The sequence below is a fragment of the Protomyctophum parallelum genome (genome assembly GCF_964188405.1).
Source record: "Protomyctophum parallelum genome assembly, chromosome: 5".
NCBI classification, from domain to species: Eukaryota; Metazoa; Chordata; class Actinopteri; order Myctophiformes; family Myctophidae; genus Protomyctophum; species Protomyctophum parallelum.
In genome coordinates, this window is record NC_139702.1 from 24752933 (window position 1) to 24775837 (window position 22905).

Consider the following 22905-nt stretch of genomic DNA (forward strand, 5'->3'; position numbering starts at 1 on the left):
ACTTAAACAACAGGAGGACAAGGAGACTACAGACTGAAACAACAGGAGGACACGGAGGAGACTACAGACTGAAACAACAGGAGGACAAGGAGACTACAGACTGAAACAACAGGAGGACACGGAGGAGACTACAGACTGAAACAACAGGAGGACAAGGAGGAGACTACAGACTGAAACAACAGGAGGACAAGGAGACTACAGACTGAAACAACAGGAGGACACGGAGGAGACTACAGACTGAAACAACAGGAGGACAAGGAGGAGTGTGTTAAGTAGCATGTGACATGTCAAACTATAGGGGGTGCACAAAAAACACTCCTTGAGCTAAAAACGGTCATAGCCGTCATCACTTATGTGATGAGGTCAGCACAAATGTGATGAGGTCAGCACATTTTGGGCAAGTGGCTATGGCCGTTTTTAGCCCAAGGAGTGTTTTTCTTTGTGCAAAGCTGTCACTTTTACATGTTTGAGGGGCGCTAACCCCTCCTATATATGGTTTAATGTTTGTCTTTAGTTCAATGTTTGTTTAATAAACGCCATTGACAATGACGGGAAAACTTACATAATTTTGTAACTCATTATATGTCATATTGTCTCTTTATTGTTAATGGCATTTAATGTTTGTGTTGGCGCCGATTGTTTTACATCACCATTACATCACCTAATCAACATGAGTTAGACTTTAATAGCGCCCCTCACTTCACACGGGTGTGATTTTTGCCTTATACAGGATGTTAATGGTAGGGTCACAAGAAGAAACCCCTATAAAACTAATTGCTCAATACAGACAGCCGGTCAGCAAGTGGATTCATGAATGAATATAGACAATATTTTAGGCCAATAAAAATGACTATATACCAAATGTCCCACTTTAAACAAAAGAAGCCTGTCGGCTACCGGACTATATCTGCTCTGGGCCACTACCATAATTCCAAGGACCACTCCACCTCCCCACAACAATATACTGCATGTATTTAGTATAAAGAAGGCATAATGAGATGAGATGAGATGAGATATACTTTATTAATCCCAGAGGGGAAATTGAAGTGTTACAACAGCATAAAGTGCATAGAAACTAAAAAGCTAAAAACTACTGGACAGACAGAGCAACACAGAACAGACACAAATGACATATCACACAAGACCAGACAACCAAGGACCATATGCCATTTGGGGGCGGGGGGGGCAGTTCTTATGCCTTTGCATTAAAAAGTCTGATGGCAGTTGGCATGAAAGAGAGTCTGTAGCGTTCCGTGCGTATCAGGGGGAGTGTGAGCCTACGGCTGAAGGTGCTCGTCCTATCCCGCAGCACCTCATTTAAGGGGTGGGAGGGATTTGCCCGCATGGAGTCCAGTTTAACCCCGATCCTCCTCTCCGCGACTGACTGCAGGCTCTCCATTCGGAGGCCAACAACAGAGCTGGCCTTCTTTATAATTTTATTGAGCCTGTTGAGCTCACCCGCCTTGATGCCCCCTCCCCAGCAAACCACTGCATAGAAGAGCACGCTGGCCACAACAGACTGGTAGAACATCACCAGTAGTCTGCTACACACCCCAAAGGACTTGAGCCTCCTCAGGAGGTACAGTCTGCTCTGTCCCTTCTTGTAGACAGCCTCTGTGTTGTCTCTCCAGTCCAGGTCCTTGTTCAGGTGGACACCCAGAAACTTGTAGGAGTCCACAATCTCTACCTCCTCTCCCTGGATGGTGATGGGTACTGGGGTCCTCCTCTTGCTCCGCCTGGCGTCGAACACCAGCTCTTTGGTTTTCTTGATGTTCAGCAGCAGGTGGTTCTGTTCTGCCCAGCCGATGAAGTTCTCCACCACGCTCCTGTACTCCCCGTCATTGTCCTCAGTGATGCAGCCCACAATGGAGGAGTCATCAGAGAACTTCTGGAGGTGGCATGTTGGCGAGTTGAAGCTGAAGTCGGAGGTGTAAATGGTGAACAGGAAAGGTGACAGCACGGTTCCCTGGGGTACTCCAGTGCTTCCCATCACCACCTCTGACTGGCAGCCTTGTAGCCGCACATACTGTGGTCTCAGGGTGAGATAGTCTGTAATCCAATCCACCAGGTTGTGGTCCACATGCATAGAGGCAAGCTTCTCAGCGGGGCCGGATGGTGTTGAACGCACTGGAGAAATCAAAGAACATGATCCTCACCGTGCTCCCCTTTTTCTCCAGATGTGCGTAGGCCCTCTGCAGCATGTAGATGATGGCATCCTCCACACCAACTTTGGCCCGGTAGGCGAACTGTATAAGGGTCCAGGGACTCACTCACCACCGGCCGTAGGTGCTGCAGAACCAGTCTCTCCAGGGTTTTCATGATGTGTGAAGTCAATACCACTGGCCTGTAGTCGTTCAGAGTACTGGGATGCGCTCCTTTCGGCACTGGGATGATGCAGGATGTCTTCCACCTCTTCGGCACCCTCCTCAGCCTCAATGAGAGGTTGAAAAGGTGCTCGAACACCGCTGACAGTTGGTCTGCACACATCCTCAGCACCCTTGGACTGATGCCATCGGACCCTGCCGACTTGCCCTGATGTAGCCTCTTCAGTTCTATCTTTACCTGGTCAGCAGTCACAGTCAGTGGTGGTGGAGGAGAGGGGGGGGGGGAGGGGGGAAAAGGCAACGTGGCTTGTGCTGGGATATGAGCTGGAGGGCCATGGGGAAGGTTATCCTGGGAGCCGCTGATATCAAACCTATTGAAAAAATGAGACGTGTGGGGACACAATCTTATATAGAAACGGATCTCATGGTCGCAGGCAACGCATTTCCTGTAGGCGGAGACGACACATCTGCGGTGTAAAGAGTTGGCTCTTCTACTCATTAGAAAAATCATTACTTAATTTACAAGAGCTCAAAATCTCTGTGGGCGTGTTCTCTAGAGAATGTAGAACACTTTCGTCTCTCCTGTGGTGCATCAATGCAGCGTGGCAAAATCGTATTCAACAAAAACAAAATATTCTACGTTTTGGGTCTGAGAGGCTAAATCTCGTCAGATGGTGGTTCGTGGCTCAAATGTCAGATTTGAGCCACTAAACCACTAACTGCACTAGTGGACCCCATGGGACGGACCCCCAATCGACACTGTAAAAATCCTCTGTGTTCATGTGGCTCTGAGAGTGTAACAAATGGAACCAAACAGACCCGTAAGGGTCCGTTTGAGAGTGGAACCAAACGTTCCACTCTCAGAGTTACAGACCTGGTGGTCCCCAGACCCAGCGCTGAGAAACGGTGACATCGAGACCAAAATGCAGGAGATGCCGTTTGAAATTGGCATCGTCAGCTTTGCGTTGTGTGACATCATCAGCCCATATAAGGCTTTGGCAGGTGGAAACACATTTATACGTCGACCTCCAGAGCGCTGCGGGTATACTGAGAAATGTTGCTGCCGTCCCTACGGAGATTCGGATCCCCCTTAGTGGGCTTATTTGGCAGGCGGCTCTTGTCCCCGGAGGAGCAGCTCAAGCCGCTCTGCGCGTCGTATCACGAGAACGTGCTGGACCACTTCGAGAACCCCAGGAACGTGGGCTCCCTCGACAGGAAGTCCAGGAGCGTGGGCACCGGCGTGGTGGGCTCGCCGGCGTGCGGCGACGTCATGAAGCTTCAGATCCAGGTGGACGACAGCGGACGCATCGTGGACGCCAAGTTCAAGACGTTCGGCTGCGGCTCGGCCATCGCCGCCAGCTCCCTGGCCACCGAGTGGATGAAGGGGAGGTCGCTGGACGAGTCCCTCCGCATCCAGAACACCGACATCGCCAAGGAGCTGCGCCTCCCGCCGGTCAAGCTGCACTGCTCCATGCTGGCGGAGGACGCCCTGAGAGCGGCGGTGAGGGACTACAGACTGAAACAACAGGAGGACAAGGAGGAGACTACAGACTGAAACAACAGGAGGACAAGGAGACTACAGACTTAAACAACAGGAGGACAAGGAGACTACAGACTGAAACAACAGGAGGACAAGGAGACTACAGACTGAAACAACAGGAGGACAAGGAGACTACAGACTGAAACTAGATAAAGTGCCAATCGGCACAGGTCTCCACCAGGATTCTTCCTCAGCCTAGTGGGAATATGCGTGCACAGTTTCATCGCAATCGGACGCTGCGTTGAGAAGTTGTGGCCATTTGCTACTCCTGAAAACTGTAGGAGCCAATCGTGGCCAATCAGGATGGAATATGAGAAATCAAACAAAGCTGTCTTGATCACATGACTATGGAGATCATGTGTAGCGATTTGCGTGAAATGTGGATAAAATCTGAAGGAGTAATAATAGAAAATGTGTTTTACATATGTGGGCCTCCTGGTGGCGCTATAAAGAGCAGATGTGAAAAATTCCAGACAAAGTTTTTTCCTTGGCCTCTAGGGAGTTGGCATACAAAGTTATCCACAGATCCGTGCAGTTAGAGGTAAAAACACTTTCGGCCAGTTATAGCGCCACCTTGAGGCTGAGTTGAAATTGTTCACGTGGCATTTCGTCCTGGGCCTAGTGGGAATGTGGGTGCACAATTTCACGGAAATCACGCGATGTGTTCATGATTTGCAGCATTTTGTTTGAAACTGAGCACTCCTGTGAACTTTGGAAGCCAATCTTAGCCAATCAGGATGGAGTCTGAGAAATCTGAAAGACCGGTTTCGTTGAATGGCTCTAGAGAGACTGTGTACCAATTTGCGTGATGTTTGGACAAAATGTGTAGGTGTACTGTGCAAAAACTTTTTTTTCACAAAGCGGCCTCCTGGTGGCGCTATAACAGGCCGTTCTGGAAAGTTTGGGGCAGAGGTTCATCGTTGGCATCCAGGGAGTGTGTGTGCAAAATTTGGCATCGACAGGGTTAACGGTGGCCGAGATTAGCTCCTCACAGACGGACGGACGGACGGACACACGGACGGACGGACACAGGGACGGACGGAGTGCAAAACATACTCTCCCCCTAGGCCTTCGGCCTGGTGGAGACAACAACAGGAGGACAAGGAGACTACAGACTGAAACAACAGGAGGACAAGGAGACTACAGACTGAAACAACAGGAGGACAAGGAGGAGACTACAGACTGAAACAACAGGAGGACAAGGAGGAGACTACAGACTGAAACAACAGGAGGACACGGAGGAGACTACAGACTGAAACAACAGGAGGACACGGAGGAGACTACAGACTGAAACAACAGGAGGACAAGGAAACTACAGACTGAAACAACAGGAGGACAAGGAGGAGACTACAGACTGAAACAACAAGAGGACAAGGAGGAGACTACAGACTGAAACAACAGGAGGACAAGGAGACTACAGACTGAAACAACAGGAGGACAAGGAGACTATACAGACTGAAACAACAGGAGGACACGGAGGAGACTACAGACTGAAACAACAGGAGGACAAGGAGGAGACTACAGACTGAAACAACAGGAGGACAAGGAGACTACAGACTGAAACAACAGGAGGACAAGGAGGAGACTACAGACTGAAACAACAGGAGGACACGGAGGAGACTACAGACTGAAACAACAGGAGGACAAGGAGACTACAGAATGAAACAACAGGAGGACAAGGAGACTACAGACTGAAACAACAGGAGGACAAGGAGACTACAGACTGAAACAACAGGAGGACAAGGAGACTACAGGCTGAAACAACAGGAGGACAAGGAGGAGTGTGTTAAGTAGCATGTGACATGTCAAACTATAGGGGGTTTTCATGATTCTGAAACCATTCCAAGCATTAGTTTTGCACAAAAAACACTCCTTGAGCTAAAAACGGTCATAGCCGTCATCACTTATGTGATGAGGTCAGCACAAATGTGATGAGGTCAGCACATTTTGGGCAAGTGGCTATGGCCGTTTTTAGCCCAAGGAGTGTTTTTCTTTGTGCAAAGCTGTCACTTTTACATGTTTGAGGGGCGCTAACCCCTCCTATATATGGTTTAATGTTTGTCTTTAGTTCAATGTTTGTTTAATAAACGCCATTGACAATGACGGGAAAACTTACATCATTTTGTAACTCATGTCATATTGTCTCTTTATTGTTAATGGCATTTAATGTTTGTGTTGGCGCCGATTGTTTTACATCACCATTACATCACCTAATCAACATGAGTTAGACTTTAATAGCGCCCCTCACTTCACACGGGTGTGATTTTTGCCTTATACAGGATGTTAATGGTAGGGTCACAAGAAGAAACCCCTATAAAACTAATTGCTCAATACAGACAGCCGGTCAGCAAGTGGATTCATGAATGAATATAGACAATATTTTAGGCCAATAAAAATGACTATATACCAAATGTCCCACTTTAAACAAAAGAAGCCTGTCGGCTACCGGACTATATCTGCTCTGGGCCACTAACATAATTCCAAGGACCACTCCACCTCCCCACAACAATATACTGCATGTATTTAGTATAAAGAAGGCATAATGCATAACCACACACAACAAGGCCTTAACAGTAGTTATTTCAAGACCCCCCCCCCCAACACACACACACACACACACACTACAACTCTAGTTCAAAATGATTCTTAAAGGTCTGGTGTTTACATTTTGGTAAATGTATTTATTTATTCTTCTGGTATGCGGTCAGGCTTAGGCTCGGCTCAGGGAAGAGGACAGCCCCTGCCATGCATATAGTCCTCCGTGGCACCGTCGGAGGTGCGACAAAGAAAACAGGAAGACCATCCTTCTGTATGAAATAATTAGGTTTTCTGACCTCAATGGCACCCAAAAAACCTGAACTTTGGACATTCAGTAGATCTGTGCAGGTCTGGGGATTTCGGAATAATATTAGCCTCAAAGTGGTCCGCATAGGCAAACTGATTTTACCTGTGGTTCTGGTTCTATACATGCATATATATGCATTATAAACAATGAAAATGCAATTTTCATTGTGACTGGGAGAAGATGAGTTTCAGACGTGTGGAGTGTTGTCCCTGCGTTTTTAGTGAAGGTATCTATCTATCTGTCTGTCTGTCTGTCTGTCTGTCTGTCTGTCTGTCTGTCTGTCTGTCTGTCTGTCTGTCTGTCTGTCTGTCTGTCTGTCTGTCTGTCTGTCTGTCTGTCTGACACACACACACACACACACACACACACACATATATATATATATATATATATGAGAGAGAGATGGATCGTCTATGACTATACCATGGACCACTAGTGGCCCGTGGACCACTGGTTGAGCACCACTGCAGTCACATTTCTTCAGGTTCAAAATGTCAACGGTGCTCTGTGCTGATTTACTATGACTTACCATCTGTCAGTGCTGGGAGAACCACTCTGATGTATTACACAAGTAAAAATAGCAATACCACAATGTGGAAATACTCTGCTACAAGTAAAAGTCCTGTATTCGTTTTACTTGAGTAAAAGTGCAAATGTATTGGGCTCAATATAAAAATATAAAGTACCAAAGTAAAAGTACTTCCCATTTCACTATTTATTTTCCAAAACGTGTATTTTGTTTGAATAGCTGATGATCCTACATGCTCACAATGTGGCATGTTGTGAACTTGTAGATCTGCTATTAAAAAAAAAGTATAAAATAGGCCTTCATTGATTAATGCCTGTTTTGTACTAATTAAACATGCAATGCAAAGTAACTAGTAAAGTTGATAAAAAGAGAAGATGATGACAAGAGAAGATGATAAAAAGAGAAGATAAAAAGAGCAAACTAGTAAAGTTGTAATGGTGTAAAAAGTACAATCGTTAGTCGAAGATGTAGTGGAGAGGTATAAAGTATTGAAAAAACACTGAAATGCTTATGCTAAGTTGAGGAAAGGTAACTCGACAACTTACAACTTGTCACTTGAGTAATCATGTTTGGTTACATGCCACGCAGTGCCACATGTCACTATAGTTGTTTGTAAATTTATTATCAGAAAGCAAATACTGTTGGAACAGGAGTCGAGCACGTCAGTTGCTTCACAGCACAGCCCCGAGGGCTGGGTCTATGTCAAGGTACACACTCGCACGCTGCACGCGCACACACACGTTTGTATTACCACTATACTGTGCTATGTGAGGACATCAACATTTTAGGACAGCATTATAATGCAACGTAAAATATCTGAAAAGTAGCTGAAAAATAGAAGATCTGCAACCTAGAGTGTCTATTTTCCGATGTATGACACATTGACACGCAACTATAAATCAGGCATGAAGACAACCCATTTCAAATACAACCCTAACCTATAAATGCTTAATCCTATATAACCCTACCAGAATCTTAACCCAGCATTTTGGGCGGGAACCCCTTTTGGTGTTTTAACTTATGTTATGCTTTAGCTATTGAAAAATAGCAGACCTACAAGCTCATAGCGCGGCACCGAGTGCCGCACTAAGAACTTGTAGGTCTGCTATTTTTGAAAAATCGTGAAAATGTGTCTGAAATCTTTGAATATATATTCTTTCAGAGTTTCAGTTTTTAACTCAAATCTATGCTTCTGGGGTGTCCCTGCAGGAACAACATATTTTGAAATATTGAGAACCACTCATATAGAAACATGAGGTTTTTCAGAAAAAAATTAATAAAAAGACATTTTTTAAATTTCTGCCTAAATGGGTTAAACAAATTTTAAATTGCTCTTGTGAAGACATGACAATTCTACATTTGGTACTCAAAAGTATAGAAATACAAGTAGGCCACACACACACACACACACACACACACACACACACACACACACACACACACACACACACACACACACACACACACACACACACACACACACACACACACACGCACACGCACATGAAAATGAATGCAAGGGTTGAGCCTATAGGCTATGTCAAGGTAGGTTAGGTACATGCATGTTGGGGCACAGAAGAGAAGACCAGGTTTTTCATGCTGAAACAATTCTCATACAGATAATTGTGACTAACGATTTAATTGTGTTTTTTTGTGTCATCGGAAAATAGAAATGCAATTATGTTTGCTTCTTAGGCTTCGTATATAACAAAAGTTGCACAAATAACGAACTACTTAAATATACAAAGACATCAAACGACGTCATCTGACATTTTTTTTTTAATATTTGGAAGACAAAGATTTGGATGGAAGGAAGAAAGGAGGGGAACTATTACTATAACATAGGGGTCCCCATGGACCGGAGTCCCTATATGATTAAACCCTATAATCCTATATTATAGGGGGTTAATAGTGGTTAATAGTCCATAGTCAAGACTTGTAGAAGTCATTAGGTATTAGTCCATGGCATTTGCTGTAAAGTGAATTATGTGTTCATCTTGAAAGACCCCACTTTATCGTAAATAATTGCTATAGTTAAAAAGTTGATGACAACTATATCTCTCTCTCTCTGTCTCTCTCTCACACACACACACACACACACACACACACACACACACACACACACACACACACACACACACACACACACACACACACACACACACACACACACACACACACACACACACACACACACACACACACACACACACACACACACACACTCTCACACGAGCGCACACACACACACACACACACACACACACACACACACACACACACACACACACACACACACACACACACACACACACACACACACACACACACACACACACACACTCTCTCACACGAGCGCACACACACACACACACACACACACACACACACACACACACACACACACACACACACACACACACACCCCCTACTTGTTGGAGTGTGTAGGTGACACACCCTCGTGCAGAAAGGCAATGTGAGTCAGTGTGTTAATGTTCCTGTGTGTACCTGCCCAGCCTGTCGTGGCAGGGTTCCAACATTTCTCACCTCTGCCGTAGTGCTGTTGTTTAGTTCCAACCAACCCCACATGTATCTGGTACATGGGTTGATCCCACTGCTGCCATACGATCCAGAACCCAGGTAGATGCCTGATGCAGCTTATAGGAAGTTTAACGTCCATTGAAAAGGATCAGCTCATTGAATTACAGTCTCTGTCAAGATGTATATGAAACACAGTCCCTTGTGAAGGTCTGGATGAGTTGTCAAAAAAGCGAAGTGTTTTTTCCGCGGCCTATACCCGAATAAAATGTACAGGGTTGGAACTCGAAAATTATATGAGTCTAGATAGAAATAGAGGGTATGCGCGTGACATCATCGTACCTGGAAGTTATGTGGGAACGCCCACTGAGTGGCAAAGAATTACTTTCTGGCCTTGCCAGCCCATTCATCCAAACAGAAAAGTCCTGTCTGATTGCATTAAATAATGTTAAACTCATCAACATTGCAGCTGTACGAAAAGCTTGAATTATCCTCTTTCTATCTGCAAAGTTTTTGTTTCATAAAAATCAATCCACCATATAAACGTTATGAGCTACTTTCTGTCAAGAAATGTCCTGCATTTGATTATTTTTGTGTCAGAGTTTGGAAGTGCTTGTTTTCAAAAACACAACATTTTGCTGCCTCCTGCATTATGTGACATTTAGAAACAGGTGGTACGCAGGACGGTTGAGTGATTTCCAACGAGCGATTCCAAAATCTAACACTCCATGCTGCTCAATGTTTTGCCACTCTAGATGAGGGGGGCGTGTCCTGATGGGAAAATCATGCCTGTGCATACTCTCTATAGACAGACTGTGCAACTTAAGAAAAAGCCTATAGCCTATAGTAATATAACGATTACAAAATCTTATATCTAATATCTAATATCTTATTAGCCCACATCCCCACCCGACACAGCAGGTTGATTCTCACTAGCCCATTAAAGACATCAGGCCGATTCTACAAATGTCTTCTATAAATCCTATTAAACAGTTTTCATGTCATGGACCCCAAAAATTACTTGTAATTGGCCACGGACCCCTATCTCAAAATAATTTGTCCCAGGGACCCCCACAAGCAAAGATTTGATTAAAAATATATAGATATACGGTAGTCTATATTCAAAGATTTTTCATTTTTTCACATTTTTTCATCTACAAGCTCATAGCGCAAATCAGTGATGTGACAATTAAGTTGAATCTTGATTATTAATTCATCCAGTTTTATGCTCGAAAGTCACTGAGGTTTCCCACATTTATAGTGAGTGAACGAGTGAACAATATGAAACAACAGCAGCAGCAAACCTGCTTAAAACCAAGCTTAAAATTCTGTGAAGTTGCCTAAACTGAAATAAAAGCAAAAAAAAACAAAAAAAACAAAAAACAATAACCAATAAAAAGCTAAATACAAAAATATAATTTAAATGAAACAATTACAAACGGATACGAGCATCACTGTAGATTTGAACTGTGCAAGTGGTGGCATTGAAACTAACTTTAAAATGTGGAGGAAACTACATCGAGGAAATACATTGACTCACTGGCCTTGGAACGTCTCGGAATCCCCCAGGAGGAAGTCACTAATGTTGCTCTGGAGAGGGAAGTCTGGAGCACTCTGGTGGAGCTGTTGCCCCCGCGACCCGACTACGGATAAGCGGTTGAAGATGGATGGATGGATGGATCGCATGTGTCTGCTATCTATGAGTTTAATGTGGAAGGTTAAGAGAACAGAGTAAGGGCGACCATGAGAAAGGAATAGCTCCGGACCACTATCATATTATGTCAGTTAAATTACTGACTGTTAAAGGCTTGATTTAATTCACCAAACAAATTTCAGACTTTTTTCCCCCCACACCACACCCCCTATCCCCCCACCCAACACAACAGTGGTCCCCACGTTGATTCTATAGCCAGGGTGGTTGTGGGGTTCTCCAGCAAAAGCATCACAATCATCAAAACATATTAATTTGGGATGTCCCAAAACCACTGCTTTTTCCACTACAAAGGAAAGGATGTTATCATGTTTCCCTATGTGTCTATGAGGGTTCTGTTTAAAAAAAAAAAAAATTAATCAAAAATAAATAACCAGTAGGTGGCTCCATGCATTCGTCAAGTCGGTTCGAGGTCCTCCGTTGAACGAAAAGAAGAAGTGAATTTTAGGGGAGGGAGGCGTCTGGCGTTAGTGGCGTAGACACACACAACATCCAGAGAGAGAGAGAGAGAGAGCGAGAGCGAGAGAAGCCAGCCCAGAGAAGCCAGGCAGCTGAGGCAGGCTGCTGCAGACAGACAGACAGACAGACAGACAGACAACAGTCAGACAAGCAGAAAAGAAAGGGGCTCCGATCTTGGGAGGATAAGGAACAATTGGCAACACGGGGCAGCTAGAAGCAGCGGCATGGCGGTCGGGGGGGACTTCCACCACCATCACCATCAGCAGCAGAGCGGCAGCCTGGGGACGGGCCTCCACGTCTGCCACAGGAAGACCTGGATCAACGTCCTGCTGGGGCTGTTACAGCTGCTGCTGCCCTGCCAGGTTCAGCACGGCACGGCTCAGCTGCAAGGTATAATGTGCTGCTGCTGCCGCTGCCTCTGTGTGTGTGTGTGTGTGTGTGTGTGTGTGTGTGTGTGGATTGCTATACTTTTAAGGACCATGCATGATCATGATGTCCTCATCAGTATTCAGTAAGCCTATAAGATTAATATTATTATTTTGAAACTCGACATTCCCAGAAGATAATTGTTTTTTTTCTTCTCTGATGGGTACAACTGTGTGTGTGTGTGCGTGCGTGCGCGTCTGTGCGCGTGTACCTATAGGGGTCTATACTTAATAGTACCACGGTCGGTGTCGCTTATTGTCCCCCACACCCCCCAAAACGATCTAAGCTATCTATAGATTGTTGTAGATATATTCTTTGTTGGGGGGGGGGGCTCTTGTTTAAGCTGAATTGTTTCTGGAATTTACGCCATTTCTTGTTGGAAAAATATGTACATTTTTACTTTGCTAAAATTGGTTGAAAAGACAATTTATGTATTTGGTGTCGCGAGCGGCAGGCATGCACGGATGCATGACGCTCGCGCGGAGGACTTTATAAATTATCCTTTCAATTAAATAACGGCTTCAGGAAGAGAAACGCGACATTTGTTTTATTATCATTATATAATACATGTCATATACAGTACATGCGTGTACAGTTGTGGCAGGAAAGACATGGGGAACAAAAGAGCTGGAATTGTTAGCTTTAGCTGGACAACAAGAACAAAACAGTATAAATAGGCTTGGCTGTTCTGTATTGAAACACTGCATTAATATTGCAGTTATTTTTATTTGTATGTGTGTTTTTATCGGTCCATGCTGGGAGAGTTACAAACAGGCTGTCAGCTAGCTGTAGCTGTTTAGCTACAGTGTTTTGTTTTGTTCAGACAGCAAAGAGTCAAAATCACTTGGGCTCATAATAAACCTGATGAAATGTGATTAAAAACAAGGTCTCCCAGTAGTCAGATGAGGAGAGGATTATGTTAATTACACGGTAATTATAGTTAGCTAGCCTTGCTGGCTGTTGTCTTAAAGTTGTCCTTCTCATAATGAATCATAAACTCACATAATGTGTAATATATATTCGTTTCACTTTAATTAAAAGTGTAGAAATAATCATGTCAATGTAGAAGTATATGTCCTTTAATCAAGATGTTGACTTGGGTGTGAAAGTACAAAATATATTGAGCATCAGTTGTCTTTTTCAAGATGTGTCGAGCCTTAAGTGGCTAATGTAGGCTACTGTACTGTATGTATTGAAGTGACAAAATAACTAGTAACTAAAGCTGTCAAATAATTACAGTGGAGTGTAGAAAGTATCAAGGAATGGAAACAACTCGAGTAAAGTAGAAAAGTACACCCAGAATTATACTTAAGTACAGTACTTGAGTTAAATGTACATTATTCCACCACTATACTGTATCTGAATCACAATCTCGCGCATTATAACTGTTGTGGCCTTTATATTGCTTCAGCGAGCCAGTGTGTTGCTCAAAGTGTTCTCGTACGTCTCGCTCATGTTCCTTCTTGTTCTCTCCCTCCTCGACCTCTCTCCTCCACCTGAAGCCTTGAGTCACATATCCAGCGGCGTGCTGGAGGTATGGCAGCCGGAGGACTCGGACACCTTAGTCGCAATACAGGTAAGACTTATAATAATAATAATTCCTCTAAACATTGTCGTGATGTAAAAATATGAACTATACTCAATGGTGTGTGTGTACACACTAGTACAGTGCAACCTCCTCAACACTGCATGAGCTAGACTATAGAGCATTGGTTCTGCAATATTTTCATGTCAAAGACCTCCAAAATTGACATACAGTACTGTATTTGGTCCGTGGAGCCATTATCCCCACTTGAAAAGATTTTATGCCAAAAGTCGCATCCCCCCGTAAGAGATTTGTCATCGTTTTTCTTAAAAAAAAATACTGTAAATCTACAAGCTCACAGCTCTCATTGCTGTGCGCTGTGAGCATTTGTGGAATGGTTATTCCCGAATATACATAGTGAGCTGGAGCACTGGTTTTCGAAATGGGATTCGTGCACGGGTGATTTCCATGGGGTCCCTGCAGCAAAAAAATAGGAACCGTTTAATTACTTTAAGCCCCATTTTTTCCCCCCCAGCTATTCGAAAGTAGCCTGTCCACAACATGCTCCACTTCTATGTAGATTGTTTCTTTCTTTTCGACAGATGTTGACAAATCGTCTCTGATGGGGGGGGGGTCCTGTGGCAAATGGTGGTCCGCCGCCCGCGGGCCAAACGCATATCGAATTTGAGGGGGGGTCCTTGACGTGAAAATGTCTGAGAAGGGCTGATCTAGAGAAGGCCAGCTATAGGCAGCAGCCGCATGCTGTCTGGCTGGCTCCATGCTTCAACCGTCCATTGTTCGGGATTTTTTGGCTCCACATTGCAGCCTATTGTGCAGCGCACATGGCTCCTTCACTGCACACACAGGAGGGGAGGGGGCGAGAGAGGGAGGGATACGATACAACCAGGCAGGGAGTGACTTTGTATTGCCTCCATGTGCTCCTCCTTGCATTTAGTTTAAAATATGGCAGACGGCTGGTTTAATAATGTTTTTTATTGTGAATGATTAGTTAGAGCTATGGTACATTGGTCTATTGTATAGTAGTTCTGCTATAATCCTATCCCCAAGTTGCCACCGGTTTGAAAAGAAGGATGTTTTGTGTTTTTCTGCACATGGCGTGCTGCTGTCTCTGAGTTGTTTGAAAGCGTTATCGTCCCCGCGGGTGGGAAAACCTTGTATGTCCAAAAAAGGTTACCTTTCAGGATTCAAATGCAAAAAAATTGCAATAGTTGCAGATCTACAATCTCGATAATGCTTAACTTTGCGCCACGTTTTGAGCTTGTGGATCTGCTTACTTTTGACGCTTTTGAGTGATGCTGTGGTATAAATCGAATAGGCCGTTATTTCACAAAAAAACTAAACATGGAGATAAGAGGTTTCTGCCCCACAGAAACAATATGTGACCAGTGCCAACAAAACATGCCTCATGTCGCCTTTTCCATTTTTCAGATTTTTACAGATTATTAAAGTACAGAATGTAAGCTTTCATATGATGTATCATTCAATGAAATTGGACAATAATTGAAGGAGATATAACCATTTTAAAATGACTGGGGCCTTTCACCCAAAGCTGAGAAAAGCCCTTTTCAATATTCACAACATTTTATCACCTTAGAGCTGGACAGAAGTGGGTGTGACAATGGGAGGGACAAGAGACAATAGGACGTTTTAGCTGTCAACAGTGCAACACTAGAAACACTGACATGTTTAAGCCAGTAGAACAAACAATGCAATTTGTAAGGTGCCCCAATAAACCCTTTTGAAAGTACTAAGTATTAAATACTGAGTATAAGTATTCAAGTATTAAATATTAAGTTAAGTGTTCAATTTAACTTATACACTACCTGGTTGTAAATAGCTGCAGTACACCATTTTATGCAGGTCTACTTTAAGCAATCAAAGTCAGACAATTGACCCAGTATTTTAAATAAATAAAATCGACGCATCAGGCTATGATGTTGTGCGCTTGTAGATTTGCTATTTTAATAAACAGATCTGTCCACATGCAGTCACAATGCCTGGTTTCATTTATAGTAATTCCTGTGCATTCGATGGGTGGATTCATACTACATCGGGTGTCTATTTAGTGTGCAAGGCTTACATCCGGTCTAAAGCCCACCCACTGTATGCCCTGATTTATATACACAATACATACACGATCCGTATCCTCCCCTCACCGGATGTTGAATTAACAGTACTAACGGCCGTATTTGAAAAGACGTAGCTCTTTGCTGGGTGCGCGAGGAAAAAAATTAAGCGATTTTCCGACATTTACTTTTCAATTGATACCGTTTCTTAGAGACGGCCTACACAAACGTTCTATATACCAAATGAAAGCCTGCATTTCATAGTTTACATAGTATATAACCTTTTTTTAAATGAGCAAGAAATGAGCGAGTTGTGATTAAAAGAAAAGACGTGTGATCTCTTTGCTCTTTAACACACAACACAGACGGCTAGCTAACTAGGCTAGCTAGCTTCTAGCCTGTTGTTTGTTGGTGAAAGACTCCAAGCTGGGAAGTGTATTTCAGCGAGTAGCTATACGTGGTTTTGTTTATTTTCTGTAAAGTCTAACCCAAATGCCCAGAATACTTCTGTGTTTACAAACACAAGCACGCTAATGGGCGGTGATCAGAGCGTGAAACCTGAGGACAAAGAGATTCCAGACCAATCGTAACCAACATGCAAATCTCGGAACTGCGCTCTTCTGCCTCCAGAAACTTGTTAAAAAACAAGCCCACTTTGACGTATAAATGTATACATTTCATTTGCCCAAATGAACAATCTGTTTGAATGAAAACCTTCTTCAACATTCAAACTGTATTAATATGAAAAAAAAAGAAAATCACATTTAAAAAAAAAACGAGTTTATTTATTGATTTAAGGCATGTTCATTCTGGCGACATGAGGCATATTCTGCTGGCACTGGTCACATATGTAAGTCTAGTTTAGTTTAGTTTAGTTTAGTTTATTCGCACAATAAAAACGGTACAAAAAAGACAACATCAATAAAAGAGAAGTGTGTGCAGGTGAGAAAAGAAACCCAGGGAGGGCTTATATGTGGTTCTCACCAAAGATAATATACAAATAGTAATATACAAATAGTAATATACAAATGGTAAGACAAAGTAATCAAACATAGGTATGGAAAATAACAAAAACAACAATAAATACATTATTTACACTGTGTGTGTGTGTGTGTGTGTGTGTGTGTGTGTGTGTGTGTGTCTGTCTGTCTGAGTCCGAGTATGTCTGAGTATGCACAATAAGGCTACATTACGTTAGAATCAAGTGGAGAGGGTTGCTTCAAGAGGCTGGCCCTCAATCTATGTTTAAAGTTACAGAGTGAAGATGAGGAGTTGGCAATAAGTATGTGTGAATTCCAGAGTAAAGAACCTCTGACTTTTATGGAGAACTGGCTAAGAGTGATACGGCTGAAGGGAGGATGAATATTGTCAGATTGTCTAGTATTATAATCATGAACTTGAGAGTTGGTCTTAAAATATTCTTTGAAAGTTGTAGGAAGCATATTTGGAAGGTTTTATATATGAAAGAACAGGATTGTACTACGTTAATGTCATAGATAGACAGTACATTTAGATCCTTAAACAAAGGAGCAGATGGAGTCAAATAGTGAGAAGAGGTAGCTATTCTTACAAATTTCTTTTGAATAATTAATAATTTGTGTAAATTGGATGGATATGTACTTGCCCAAACGGTATTGCAATAAATGAGATATGGATAAATCAAACTGTAATAGAGGGTTAAGAGGAAAGCCTGATGAACCAGTCAAATTGCATATCGTCTGCTGTTCACGAAATGGGGAGAAGAATCTGTTCCAATGGATCCAATGTAGTTATTATTTAACCACAAATTCACAATTCACAAGCGCTTGTTAATACTTTTCATTGGTTCAATATCTATAAAACCCATAGACAGTCTTAAAGGGGCATTCTACTAATTTTCAACACTTTACTATGTCATTAATATGCCTTTAGAGCTGTTGTGTGAAAGTATGAAAACACAAACAGCTCTAAGGTATATTAATGAAATGAGTGGAATGCGCCTTTAACTACTTGGCAACCTGGCATGTCTTGTCACGCAAATAATAATAGAAATAAAAATGTGCCCAACACAACAGCAATGATGTCACGTCACATTGCACATGAAGTTGGGGGCATTCAGTTTGTTTTCTTCCCGGTCAGCAGTGTTGGTTTGGTTTTTGTGAGTGACAGAGGCCTTCACACTCTGACTGTCGTCGTGTGGGTTTGTCTGCACTGTAAACGCTTTCCTGGTGACACTTATGTAATGTCACGGCGCTCCGCTCGGTCACGCTGCGGTCGCTGAGTGTTTGCTGATAAACTTCTCATGAAGTCACCAGCTGACTGTAGAGTATACAGTCCCTCCTGGAGGGGTGTGGCAGGCAGGCACTGAGACAGGCAGGCAGGCACTGAGACAGGCAGGCACTGAGGCAGGCAGGCACTGAGGCAGGCAGGCAGGCAGGCAGGCAGGCAGGCAGGCAGGCAGGCAGGCAGGCAGGCAGGCAGGCAGGCAGGCACTGAGGCAGGCAGGCACTGAGGCAGGCAGGCAGGCAGGCACTGAGGCAGGCACTGAGGCAGGCAGGCAGGCAGGCACTGAGGCAGGCAGGCAGGCAGGCACTGAGGGAGGCAGGCACTGAGGCAGGCAGGCAGGCAGGCACTGAGGCAGGCAGGCAGACAGGCACTGAGGCAGGCAGGCACTGAGGCAGGCAGGCAGACAGGCACTGAGGCAGGCAGGCAGGCAGGCAGACAGGCACTGAGGCAGGCAGGCAGCTTGCGAGATTGGTTATTTTCAAGTGGACAAAGTATAAACTATAAAATAAGTGGTTTTAGGTTGTTACAAGGCTCCAGACAGTGCACCCATGGAAATGTGTCCATTAGTGCAATCAAACCTGTTCATTGGTTGCACCGGTGCACCTTACATTTACTGTAGCCATTCTGTCTTTGTAAGTGTACAGTATGTGTGTGTCTGTGTGTGTGTATAGTACAGTACAGTATACAGTACATTATTACCCTTGCGTAGTCAGCCTTCATCTGCCTTTGCTATGCATATTGCCCCAGGCAGATTTAAGTATGGCCCCTCTCTAGTATCGCTATGCAAGGCTAATACATCACCTGAAATGGAACAAGTTAGGCACACCAGTGCATCCGCCTAAGAAGTTGGCCAGTGGTTCTGGGACCAGTTTGGCTCCCCAATGTGGATGTCATACTTCACCCATTTTGACCTGAGATCAGATTCTAAAAATGTCTTCTACATCCTGACAGTTTTCTGAAAAAGCTATGTTTCTATGTCAGTGGTTCTTCGATTTTTCAAAAATAGCAGACCTATAAAATGAAAGTTTATTTAAGTATATTTTAGAAAGTATAAAGTGGAAAAAAACACGAAGTGGAAAAACCAGTGGAGGTACTAAGTTGGCCTACCGGCAGTGAGCGCGCACGCACGCACGCAGGCACGCACGCATGCACGCACGCACGCACGCACACACCTGTCACACAGAAGGACCATCTCTTAGACAGCTAGCCTCTGGCAGAGCCACAGCGTAACCCCCCCCCCCCCCAAACAGGTTTAAACTACCTATTAGGCCCTATTATTATTATTCGCTGTTGAGTAGGTTTTACATAATTATGCTACATAATCTTTTACCATACATCATACAGTGTCTTCAAACCTGTCTAACCTCTAGGTCTAGGACTTATATTATGACGTTCTGCGCTCTGTGTGTGTGTGTGCATGTGTAATTACTACTATATGTACGTGTACGTGCGCACATGTATATTCAGAGCAAAGGTCGACAAAATGGCAGAGTTGCCGGACGGCTCTGATGAATGGAAGGAAAACACGTTATGGACGGGAGGAGTAAACGCAACAAAACAAAACAAAAAACCCACAAAGAAAATAAGAAATGCATCGGGCGTGAGTTGATGTTTACCACCGCTCGGCAAAAAGAAAAACATAGCACAGGTGCACACACTCATGCATGGCAAGCACGGACACATGCACGCACATACGTGCATCATGCACACATGCAGTGCATTGCATGCATTGCATGCACAACAGCTTGCGCGTACGGCACGTCACACACACATTTCTTGCAGAGTGAGTGACGGGATAGATTAGATTTGTTGACATTGTGTGGTGTCGTATTGCGATGAGGGGGGGAGGTTGTGTAATGACATCTGGGTTACAGAAGCTGCAGGTGACACAGCGTATAGTCGCAACTTCGCAAGCCCTTTGCTACTGGTTGTACTGGAGTGCAGTGACTGGTAATAGCTTCTCTTTTAGTCCTGGCTCCTGGCCAGGGGATCCACATTCATCTCTAGTTATCATCCATCTGTTAACCTATTTAGACTTGAGAACAATTCTACAGTTTTCTGAAAAAACCGACGTGGCTGTATGGGAGTGTCTCAACCATTTTCGTGTGAAGGGCCCCCGAAATTATATTTATTTGGCCGCCGACCCCCAATCTCAAAATAACTTTGAACTCTAAATAACTCCTGTTGGCTTTAGGGGGGGGGGGGGGCAGTCAATCATGACTAGGTCGCTAATAAAAAAAAACAGGCCTATAGGTCGCTAATAAACATCAGATCTACAAGCTCACGTCGCACTGCGACATGGTGACGTGCGAGAGCTTTGTTTCCAGGGCGTGACACTGTGACTGTGCTCAACTTGTGTGTGTACATTCGGGCATTGCCGTCTGCCGTTTCTTGCTCAAGGACACGGTACTGTGAAGCCGGGATGTTGGGTTTTCCATTATCATGTAATGATCTCCCTGCCTGCCTGCCAGCCATCCAGGCCTTTCTGCTGTGGAGTGGAGAGAAAGCATAGCTCAGGCAGCTCATTCAAGGTGATGAAGTACAATACGCTATAAGGCCAAGGCAGTAGTTCTCAAAACTACCCGCCCCCAAATTCATATATATATATATATATATCTTTGGCCGTGACCCCCCCCCCCCCCCCCCCACCCCTTGTGGCTTTGTGCCAGGGGTGCCCAGAAGACAACATTTAAACCATTTTGACCTGAGATCAGATTCTATAAAAATGTCTTCTACATCCTGACAGTTTTCAAAAATAGCAGATAGCAGACCTACAAGCTCGTAGCGGTGGCGCGCTATGAGCTTGTAGATCTGCTATTTTTCAATAGCTAAAGCATAACATAATGCTAACATCAAAAGAGGTTCCTGCCCAAAATGGGTTATATATATATATATATATAAAGTATATATATATACTGTATATACCGTACACACACACACACACACACACACACACACACACACACACACACACAACATTGTTCAAAAATAGCAGTTGTGCAAGCTCACATCGCAGCACAAAGTGACATGCTGCCTTGCCTGTGAGCTTGTACATCTGCTATCGAATAGGCTAAAGTATTAAACAAAATGGTTAAGTGGTTAAAATGATTGTGATGCTGTATTGACATGCTGCGGACCCCCTTGGAAACCCCCCCAAGGACCCCTAGAGGTCCCCGGATCCCACTGTAATAACCACTGCTAAGCTGGTCCATCCATCTAAACAAAAATATGACCAACTTGGACACTGAGAATGTTCTGTACCTTTTTTTTAATGCTAATAATGCTTAGTTAAAACACCAAAATGGGTTCCCTCCCAGAATGGGTTAAAATGATTGTGATTCTACGGCAGAGTTTGTGGGTGTGTCGCTCTCACCCTTCCATCTGCACAGGACAGTGACATTGATGAGCAGCGCTCCTCCCCAAAAAGATTTAACAGGATGCGATCCCCCCCAAAATACACCTGACGAAATGCGAGGCACACGTCGCTCGGCTGGCGACGTAGGAGCCCTCCTAGCATGTCTCTGCCTCTGGCGTAACCGTCTGGGCACCCGACCGGTAATCCAGTCGCAGTGTGCCGCAGGTTCGACTCCCGAGCCCGACACGGCCTTTACTGCATGTCATCCCCCCATCTCTCTCCCGTTTCCTGTCAGCCTACTGTCTGTCCCTTCAAAAACCCAATAAAAGGCGTAAGCCGCAAAAAATATCTTTAAAAAAGAAATGCACTGGCAGGTAAATAAAAGGGGGGAAAAAAGGGTTTTTGAGGTGGCCCTCGATCAAATGCTGGTGATACAAAGGTTTGGAAGTAGGAATGTTTACTAGTCATTTAAACTCGTTATACTAACTATTATGCTAACTATTAACTATTAGTTGCTAGGTCTTCTTTGGTTCCAAAAAAGTGTAAATTAACACAATCCAAGACTTTGGATTTAACCCATTAAAACCCGGGAAAGCATCTGTGTCATTTAGGTTTTTTTGCTTTGGCTATTCAAAAATAGCGGATGGATAAGCTCACACCTTTAATTTGAGCTCTTATTTTGAAGGAGATACAGGCGATTGAAAGAAATGGATAGAATGGATTATTATGGCGACGACGATCTAAGATGGACGATCCAGTGCTGTGCTAACAACACAGCTAGCTAACCGGCTAACGTGAGTAGCATTATGGGTCGCTCGATCGAATGCACTATAAAAGCGCAATTGACAAAGGTATATCGGCAATGGCGTTAAGCGTTAGTATCAAAATTAGGCTTCAATTGACAAAGGACTTCGGCAATGGCGGTATAAGTGTTTTAATATAAAAGTCATGCCCATGAGCAAAATGGGTGCGATATGGTGGTTCAGTGGATTCAAAGTTTAGGCATGGTTCACGCTCCACCGTCAATGAAGCAATTCATTAAAATGTCATTCAACCCAAACCAAGCCGTCCAAGAATAAATATGGCTGTTTGATAGGATGTTTTTTTTGGCTTTTTATGAAGTCCTCCACGTTTTATTGTGGGAATACAGTATTTTCCTGCCTGAGCATGGACTGTAAAATGACAGCAGTCCACCTCTCTCGCTGGCTACAGCTCTGCTAAAAATACATCCAAACGAATCGGCTATGCGTGGAATTCACAGAGAAATACTGCAATGTTTGCATAACTTCATGTGTGTAATA

General features: G+C 43.9%; 2 protein-coding genes across 2 annotated transcripts in view; both read left to right on the plus strand.

The window, feature by feature from the left end:
• Window positions 1-3378: 3378 nt before the first annotated feature.
• Window positions 3379-3879, plus strand: LOC310859149 (iron-sulfur cluster assembly scaffold protein IscU-like; the record flags this gene model as incomplete). Its single annotated transcript, XM_083765549.1, has 1 exon — window positions 3379-3879. The coding sequence occupies one exon, from the start codon at window positions 3379-3381 to the stop codon at window positions 3877-3879; it is 501 nt and encodes a 166-aa protein (XP_083621675.1).
• Window positions 3880-11998: 8119 nt separating this feature from the next.
• tmem131l (transmembrane 131 like) overlaps window positions 11999-22905 on the plus strand; it is a 101256-nt gene continuing 90349 nt past the window's right edge. Inside the window, 2 exon segments of the mRNA XM_083766234.1 lie at window positions 11999-12336; window positions 13875-13948. Of these exon segments, the coding sequence (XP_083622360.1) occupies window positions 12171-12336; window positions 13875-13948 (240 nt within the window). The 5' untranslated portion in view covers window positions 11999-12170.